The sequence below is a fragment of the Trachinotus anak genome, unplaced genomic scaffold (assembly GCF_046630095.1).
Source record: "Trachinotus anak isolate AG129_WGS33_773 ecotype Australia unplaced genomic scaffold, CSIRO_AGI_Tana_v1 ptg000001l, whole genome shotgun sequence".
In the NCBI taxonomy this organism is placed as follows: Eukaryota; Metazoa; Chordata; class Actinopteri; order Carangiformes; family Carangidae; genus Trachinotus; species Trachinotus anak.
Window position 1 is genome coordinate 23114450 of NW_027273852.1, and position 9938 is coordinate 23124387.

The 9938-nt window shown below is 43.2% G+C and overlaps 1 protein-coding gene across 1 annotated transcript; it reads right to left on the minus strand.

Annotated features, from left to right (window-relative positions):
- Nucleotides 1-1192: 1192 nt before the first annotated feature.
- On the minus strand, nt 1193-9654 carry arglu1a (arginine and glutamate rich 1a). The gene is made up of 4 exons (XM_071484548.1): nt 9104-9654; nt 6682-6907; nt 3544-3627; nt 1193-2745 (listed from the first exon to the last, which is right to left on the minus strand). Exons 1-4 carry the CDS (start codon nt 9433-9435, stop codon nt 2581-2583), a joined length of 807 nt encoding a protein of 268 aa, XP_071340649.1. The 5' UTR covers nt 9436-9654; the 3' UTR covers nt 1193-2580.
- Nucleotides 9655-9938: the final 284 nt, after the last annotated feature.

The window sequence follows — 9938 nt, forward strand, 5'->3', positions numbered from 1 at the left end:
TAGTGAAAACTGTGGATGACAGCGAAGCAGCAGCTCAGGTTTCTTTATTTTTAAATCTCTTCCTTCCTGCCTCCGAGAGGCTGAAACAACCCGTCAGACAGGCAACAACTGCTGAGGCGCACACACACACACACACCTACCTGCCACTCTCTGAGCGTCACACTCACAAACAGGACTGAATTTCGGTAACTGTATTAACAAATCACAATATTATCAATTATTTTACTGTAGCAGCTCAAAAATAGTTGACTATTTTTCATTCTAGATCTTTTTTATTTATTTTTGGCTTTAATTCCCAACTATCAAAGTTTTAGGCCGTTTGTCTTTGAAACCGGTTTGTCGGAGAAAAATGTTTTCACAGGCCTCTGTATTTTTAAACACTAAAATCTCTCTTTTCATTTACACGACTGGACTGAGCTCAGCTGTCCACAGGGCTGGCAGCGGAGGGACAGACAGAGGACAGACAGAGCACAGGCCGCGGTGCAGCTCTGTTTATCCAGCAGCGCCCCGGAGCTCTGCGGGGCTTCCGGCGTCTCTTCACCCGGTCTCATTGACAGCGCGGCGGGGTGACGGTTATTCAAAACTTCACATGCGGGTCATGAAGGTCGACACTGGAGTGGTATTTGCTGAGAGAAAATGAGTGTGATGTGAGATGAAGAAGTCATCACATTCACTTCTTCAGCTGGTGCTCTTTCACAGTCAGCGGGCTCATGAGTCTCGGGTTCTTGTCCTTTATATCCAAGTGTTTGCGGGTGGGTCTGCCGACTGAACCCGTGAATTTTGCCGAACAGTTGACTTCCGACCCACGAACAGGAGGACGAGGCCGTGTTTCAACAACCCACGGCGGGTTTTAAATGATTTCAGTCATTGTCACATCAGGCCCCCCACGCTGGAAACAACCCAGCGGCGGAGCAAGTCTCCAGCTGGAGCTGCCGCTGACCGGCGGTCTTCCCTAACCCGTCCCTGATGTAGGCTCCGGCACGTCTACGGGTCTAGTGGGTGTTAGTGCGCACTGAGCACTGCTTCTTTACAATGACCTCAACAGTGAACACCAACAGAACGATTTGGTGAACCGGGTTCAGGTGGGTATACTCAACACTTCCTTTAACTTTCAGTCAGTGATTTTAGTGAAACCCTCAGTGAATAACTGTCACCAGTGAATGAACAACACACACACACACACAGAGCAGCGTAGGCATTCAATGAATTTACTCAACTGTTCAGTCCCTTGACAATTGGGGGAAAATTGCATGACAAATTCAAAATCCCACAACATAACAAAATGTCATTATACCCACCTGAGGTCAGCCTCAGTCACAATCACACACACTTGCACACTTGCTCATTCACTCGCTCACACACTCACACACACTAACCTCTAACCTGATCTTACCTGAACTTGTCCATCCAATACGAATCAAGACTTACCAAGTGAGGCTCATTGCCAAGTTAATTAACTACAACAAAATTAAGGGACAGAACATCAAGTATGTGGTTGGGAGTTTTTCGTGCAGTTCACCGTTTCCAAAAGAGTCTGATAAAACAAAGGTCAAATATTTACCATGACTGTAATCTTTTGCTTTGTAATTGTGGATCAATTTCAGAACACAATCTTAACTTGGGGAGCAGGGGGAGTGGGAGTCAGCACATCACAGCAAGGCTAATAACATTACATCATACAGGAAATGTCCTCTCTCCTCCATTACCTACAGGCCCCCTTATCGTAGACAAGACATGTATCCTGTTGAAGGTTTGTGGTTCAGTCATGGGCAGCTTGGGAGTCGAGAAAATTCACTTGCACTGTAGCAACTTTAAATCTAACAAAAGCTTTGTGTTTCCTCTCTGGACAACAAGCTGCTATGTCATTAAAAAAAATAATATACATGGCAGACAGATGAGGCAGAAAGAAAAGGTGAACTGAATATATGGGCACAGGAAGTAAGGTGGAAGACAAACCTTTCAGCTGGATGGGAAGTTCACTGTGCTTTTAAAGGCTGTGCTGTGATTTGTTACCACTGCGTCAGCCACTTTAAGAATCTTATTAGGAAAAAAAACAGGAAAACCACATGCCAACTCCCAGGCTGCACATGCGCTTTTACAGTAAGCTGAACTAGACAAACTAGACAATACTCTTCTATATCAGGGACTGGCGTTCTATTGTAGTTTGCTGGCTGCAGACATTAAGAAGAGCACAGGTGTACAGTTGTTTGCCGTTACACCCGAGTTAAGACTTACAGGGCAAGGGACATGTTATAGCGTTCTACATGAAAAGTTCAAGTTCCCTAAAAATGAAAATAAAACTGAAAAAAAGCAAACAAGTCATCTGTGCGGTTGGGGTCAGAAGGATGGAGGGAGCAGTCAGGTCCTTTGAGGGCGAAGAGCTGCCTCCTCTTTAAGGCCAGAGAGGGACAAGGGCCTTCACGAGGACAAGCAAGTTTGGTTCGCACCCCTTTCCTCAGCCTTCCTTCGACACTTCCAAAACGAAGCGAGTGTTCCACAGAGGAGGAACAGGGGTCGGATGATAAGGAGGGAGAGCTGGATGAAGGCAGGGCATGACATGTGGACGAAGGGGGAGCAGGGTCATTCAGTAGCCTTGAGGGAGAAGGAGAGCTTGGGCCTGGACTTGCCCTTGCCGAGGATTATTTTCTGCTCCTCCTTCTGCTGCTTCTGACGGTCCTGCTCCAGCTTCATGCGTTCCTCGTGAATCTTTCTCTGCTCCTCCACAATTCGCAACTGCTCTTCAGCCTGTCAGGAAACAGGAAAGGCAAACACGCAGCATAAACAATAAGGGCAGACAATGACAGAAAACAGTGTCCTTCAAACCAAGAGCCCACAGAGTGCCAGTTTTCTTTACCTCCCCTGAAGATCCAGCTTTATTTTTATGTGTGGCTATGTATTACAGCCTCTGCGTGTCTACATCAAATCTGAATGAAAAACTGCTTTGCAGACTTTAGCTTATATAGATACACTAGACTGTTAACCATGGCTGATAACCATCAATTCAGAGCCACTCAATAGAAGTGGTTCTTTTCCAAAGAACTATAGTTTTTAAGTCATGTTGTAGTCTGGTGAGAGCCAACGACAGTTTTGTATTTACACACACACACACACACCTGAAATTAACATAATGTGCGGTGAGTATTCTTACTGCACTTAATTTACATTTGGCAAGCCATGAGTGATATTATATATAACTGGATGTGATCAAGACAATAAATTTTATAAAAGAAATGTTGTATGTGCAGTACAAGTCAAAAGTTTGGACACACTTCACCATTTAGGAAAGTAAATATGATACAAAAATTAAAAGTAAATTAAGAAAGAGAAGGACCCTATTGTTGTCTTACAATGTATAAAGCTAACAGAGTTTCAGGGTTTTTGACACTGAAGTATTGTGCTAAAACAGGATGAATAGTGCTACTCATCTGGACTGTGATGAAGGCAGCATGCAAAAACAATTACACTGAATCTGACAGGAATGGGAGAAACATGCAAACAGAGGCAAGAAAGCAGCAGCTCTGCTGTTCACAGAGCAGGGCGTACCAGCTTGGCCTGAGCCTCGGCGATCTTGCGGTTATTCTCCTCCAGGATTTTTTCCAGCTCCTCCCGCTTAGATTTTTCTTCCTCCTAAACGGGTGACACAGTGCCATGTTAGCGCGCGGAGAGGCTACAGCCACAAAACACTTCATGTACATACGTACACACTCACCAGCACACGTGCGTGCACCCAAACACACGTACAAACACACACGCACGCACAGGCACGCGCGCGCACACACACACACACACACACACACACACACACACACACACACACACACACACACACACAGAGAGAAAACTAACTCATCACGCCACAGAGAACTTTGTTTAGCCTCTCGCACATGACCACACTGTGGCATTCTTTGCGGGCTGACTTGTTTTAAAAATACATAGTGGAGGCAAAAAGCATAAAGAAACTGTGGGTGAAAAATGGACCCGCTATATTTTCCCCTACCTCTACTGCTGTTAATACCCTCCTGGAAAAATTAAAAGCTAAGCCACACCTAGGGCACTCGCTGCATTACTGTGAAAGACATTAAAATTTACACAAGAATTCAAAAAGGGGGGAAACCCACTCATCACACTCATAAACAGAAGACAGATATAAACTGACAGACAATACAATCTAGAAGAAAATACAGTTGCTGTTTTTAACATCATTATAAGCATGAAAAAAGGATACAAATAAAGGAGGGAATAGTTTTGGCTCACCAATGCACGTATACCTACGCATTTTCCTTGCCTGTGTACCTACACAACTGGTGAAACCATTCGGCATTTAACGGTTGAATATTTACTGTCTCGTCCGGACTGTGTGGCCCCTGCAGAGACAGAGAAGCGCTCCTGGGGTGGGAGGGAGGGTAAGTAGGTATGGGGGATTCTGCCATACCGCACCCGCGGTATTCCTCTTTATTACTCTGATCTCTGTACTGCTTAGCCTGTGCCTGCAGCTCTTTTTTATTTTCCTTTTCTTTACAGTGGTTCAGCCCCCACTGAGACGATGGCAGAGTGAAGGAGAGGACAGTACAAAGTGGTGTCTGTGTGTGTTCGAAGAGGACCGGACCACGGTACACTTACAGTACAGGACACAAGTCACAGGTGAGCTGAAAGGCTGCAGGCCAGCTCAGGTCAAGTGCTAGTTAGGAAGGTGGTGAGTTGTGTTTCCAAAATAAAAACAACACAAATGTATTTACAAATAACAATAACAAACTTAGCAGCAGCCCTACAGGAGAAGCAAGTCATGAGTAAAAACACAGTACATTAGTTTTTCTAGGGAGAAAAGTCTCTTTATCTGAATAAAATAATGAAAATTAGAAAGAATATATATTAACAGATAAAGGTTAGACCACAGATTCTTAATGTAAAACAGGAGACAGGAAATGTAGTGGTCTGTCATTATGTATCCCAGAGCAGATGGCATATAACAGAGGATTCTCAAAATAAATTGCTAAAGAGAAAGTAAGGGAGTGGCAAAGAAAAGCTGTACAGGGGAAACTGTCTGTGAATTCAACAAATGTGATTAACATTTCTACACAGAAACTTTGACTTCAATGTGTTGGTAAGAGACACAGGAAATTCCCACTCATTTTTCAAAAACTCCCATTAGAATAAATTTTACATTCTTGGCATCTTGTTGACCGTTAACCGACTAAATGCTTAAAGGCTGACCTTGACCTTTTGGTTGTAGAACGGCCTCGCTAAAGCTACTGGCTGCATCGCTAAACAGTGTCTAGAATTGAGATTGGGAGATTTACAAAGAGCAATGTGGTAGCAAAAGAGGCAAAGGCAGGAGAGGGGGGACTGAATAAGTCCAAGTAGGTAAAGATGGTGCGCTCAGACTACATTTCTCACCTTATTAGTACCAAGCCACTGGCTGCTCCCTGTGCAAGTCAGGGTCACTAGGCTTTAGCTGTCCCTCTCATCTATGATACATTATTACTGTTGTGAAAACAAATAGTTTTCTTAATGATGCCTGGTGAGGTGAGGCATAGGGTCTGTCAGACAATTGTCCACTGTTATTGTCCAAAAAGGGGGAAAAAAAGAAAAGCAATGGGGCTTTTATTAACTTCAAGGAATCCTGGGACGATTCCTTTGACAGCTGTATAATACAGGCCGGTAAAGGATCAGCCTTCTTACTAGAACTTAGGCTGACTTACTTTATACATAAAAACCTGACTCTGTTAAAATAAAAAAATAAAAAGATCTAAGCTAGTTGTCAATTTATAGGAATTCAGGAAATATTTCAAAATGGCCAGTGATGGACAGGGACAGTGATTGTAAAATGCAAGTGTCATTTCTAAAAAAGAAAGCTCTTATTTACAGACATCAATAGAGAAAAAAAAGTGATGAAAAAGAAGAAAAGTCAGTCCATATTTGTAACCCTGCCATGGCAAATTCTCACCAGCACATTAGGAAATCCCCTAAAAATGAACGGTGGCCATATTCACATACCTGCTTGAAGTATAAAGCAAGGCCCCTTCTGTTAAAAACGAAAAGTCTCGTACTTTTATCATCTCGGTTAAAACCTTGAAGTGGCTGCAATAAAGCTGAGTATAAATATACTATGGAAACACCAATTGAGGAGTAGATGCTACTGTGTGAACACATTTTGTAGTTGTGTAATTTTGAATATTTTTCAGTTTTGCAGCAAGTAACAAGTGTTCCTACAAAGTTTGTAAGAAATTACCGTGTACGTAGTAACACACACGCATGTGCACTGGTACTTCATGCTACATTACACTGACGAGAACATACATTTTTACAGCTACAACTTAGTAGATAAACACAACTACAGGCAGTACTTAACAGTCAAGAGATTCTTAAACTAACATGGTACCACTTGCTCAATATATTACATTTAGTATGTTGTGTGTGGATGAATTATTGGTAATACTTTTTTTTTAAACTTCCAGGCTCTGCATCTACCATCCCTGCAGTGAAACTTGTACCATGGCTGGGTTACATTCAATTAAGTAAACAGGGGGGTGGGGGGTCCCTCCACCTCCACCAACCATGCATGTCCTGTAGATAGGTACCAGTCAGAGCAGGTGACTGGGGGGAGATGGGGACAGGGAGGTAAGGGAGTGCAGGGGTTAGGGGGGGAAGGGAGGGGCTGCGTTCCAAACGACCGAGCGTTACCTCTCTGGCCTTCTGCGCTGCCAGCTCAGCCTGCCGCTGCCTCTCTAGCTCCTCTAGAAGCTGTCGCTCCATGATGCGCTTCGCTTCCTCAACACGCCGCAGCACCTCCCTCTCGATCTCATCCTTCCTCTTCTCTAGCTCCTCCTCAACCCGCTTGGCCACCAGCTCCTCCACTCGCCGCGCCGTCTCCTCCTCGATTAACTTCTCCTCAATCTCCTGCTGACGGCTGGAGCACAGAGCACAAGAAAAACACAAAATATTATTCATCAAGCTCACCTAACTGGTGTTCACTGTAAAATTATCTGCATGAAGATGAGCTCTGTCCAGCATGTTTTGAGTATATAGTGTGTTCACCCTGGAAAACTCTGTATGCAGACTAAATGTGTTTGATTTTTGATTGTATTGTTAATGTACACTGTTGTCTCCCAATGTAATGCAGCTAACATACGGTTAACATTAAAATAACTTGTCAATGGTCACAAGCTCCAGGTACTAAAAAGAGTAAGTACTCAATCTCAAGAAAAGTTCGGGTTACATCTCAACTGGAAAAAACACTATATGTGTACATGCTTTATACTTTTAGTATAAAGCCATTTTGCCAGCAGATCAATAACCGATGTTGAAAGGGGAAATGTGGGAGAAGAAGATGCAGCCTCAGTAAACTTGTTACATGAAGAGCTGCAGCAGACAGGGACAGATTGGGCAAAGCTTTTACCTCCATATTGATCATGTAATTCAGGGCTGAGGTATGTAAAATATATGTGCATAAATCCAAGGTTGGCTGCTTACAGCACGCAAGTATTCCAAACATGAGGAAATTTGACTTCCTGTGCCAGTCTACAACCCATGTGTGAGTGAATGAACCTGTCCAGCTCAGCTGCAGACTCAAAGGTGAATGCAGATGGAGGTCGCCTGTCATCCTGTTTACCTATTGAAAATGCTTTAAAATGTTCTTTGTTTCCTTTAAACTGTACTATGAACAGGAAGCTACAGAGAGTTGGACGGTGTGTTCTCAAATCACCTCTGACAACTTTAAACATACAGTCTACATTCCCTGGGTTTGATTTCATCCTGTCAGCCAATGGGAAACCAGAAACTATACCTAACCGTGAACCATACCTAACTGGTTCTTGATATTCAGATTTCTGTGCCTGTTTAAGTGGCCCTGTGGCTATTACACAGAAAAAAAAACAAACAAAAGGGCCACTCAGGAGGCCAGGTGTGGGGACAGTGGCTCAGGTCTCAGGTGTCTGTGTGCCTCTGGCTACCCACACACACATACACAATGGCATTTTTCCTTTCCAACAATAAAAGGGCAGTGGTCATTATGTGTGGCAACTACTTAAGTGGTTTAAGATGCAGACTGGTGACAGTGACTGTTTTATCAGCACCTCCTGGTAACCATATCATTTACATACATGTAATCATGTATGTTTGTATCACAGTTTCAGGCCAAGTTTCACAATTGTCAGCCATATTACTTATATTTTTTCTTTTGCTCCAAGTAAGACTGCTTACAACTATTACACCAACGGTGACTTTGTTATGTGATCTAATCAAACAAAACACAATAGAAGTTAAATTTCTGGTATAAATTGTTTTCTGAGACTGTAAAAACAAAACTTTAGTATAGTTGCTGAATTAATTAATTAATTATTAAATTATCAAACCTGTGAATTATTTTCTGACCACTGAACCATTGTTTGACTGACAATGAAATCAAGACCACATTAACATGAAAACATTAGGGGGAAAAGAATCATGGAATCAGCTCCAATTGATGATTACTTTGTTGTTTTTGGCTGGACTGGCAATGGGCCCACACTACATTTACATATGTGAGTGAGTGAGACCATTGGTCTGCCGGCCGAGTGCTGCAAATTATTCGTAATAATATGTACAATTGGTCAAACATTATCTTAGTGCAATCCCTCATTTTGATCCGCTCTTGTTTGCCCTGGATTCACTGCTGCATTATGCATTATTACTAAATCAATACCAGTTATAACGTCTTCAAATTAAAAGCCCTCTAGCATTTCCGTTGACAGAAAACTATGAATGTCTTATTTCCAGTTGCTGGCGTTTGTGATGTTTTGACTGTGGCTTTCCTAATTGCCAATTAATAAAACTAAAACATGAGGTACTATTGAACTGAAGAGGTGAGTTGCCCCCTGTGGCAAACAGTCGGTTCTAACAGGAATAACACCCCTCCCTGTGCAGTGAGGGCCCTGTAGAGCCTAGCTGACGTTAGCATGCCTTGGTGGCTAGCTTGTTAACATTAGCTTGCTAACGCAAAGAGCTAATGTAATCTATACAACTGAATACCACCAGTGTAGCATTTAGCTTAGCTCATACTGCCGTTGAATGCGGGTAATGTTATGTAACGTTTCATGCACTGAGTGTGTAGTTAAAATTTCCTCACATCTTCCTTTGTCTTTCCATTTCTGCCTTTCTCTCCTCCTCCTCCTTCCTCTGCTTCTCGTCCAGAGCATTTCGCTTGCTTAGTGTCCTGCCGAAGATGTCGATGCGCTCCGGCGGCGAAGCTGCTCTTTCTCTGCGGGACGAAGTTGTGGTGGACCTAGAACGGGAACGAGACTCTCTGCGCCGGTTCCTCTTCGATTCTCGCGACTTGGACCGTTTCTTGGACCTCTCCCTGTCTCTGGATCGCGACCGAGACCGGCTCCGTTTCTTGCTGTGCTTACTGCTTTTGGAGTGTTTGGACCGAGAAGAGCTGCGGCTCCGAGAGCGGCCCATGTTGACCACCTCCACTAGTCGAGCGCAAACACCAAGCTGCAGTGTCTTATGGCTGCAATGTGAACAATATCTAGAATTCCGTTCCCCCAACTCCTCTTTAAACTTGTTATTTATAATAATTGACAAAGTGGAAATGTTTTAGCGGCTCTATTTTGGAGAAATAATCATTCGAAAGTGGTAACTGTTTTACCCTAATAACTTGCTATAAAGAAAGATGGCGGTTTGTCGAGTTTGTAGTTTCCCAGCAAGCACCGCGGCTTTCGGTATTTTCCGGCAGTCTTCGGATACAGTCCCCAAACCTACTGTTACTTTCTCAAGGTAAACGGTTTTGGGAAATATTGGATGATATGTGTCTGTTCTACCAGGACTTGCAGCAAACCGTCATGAAATGTTGGTATTTAAGGGTGACTTGAAAAACTGGCTTTTGAAACAGCGCATGTGGTATGTCTAATAGTTTTACTGCTGCCTCCTGTTCATAATTTGACCTACTGCAAGCATTTGTT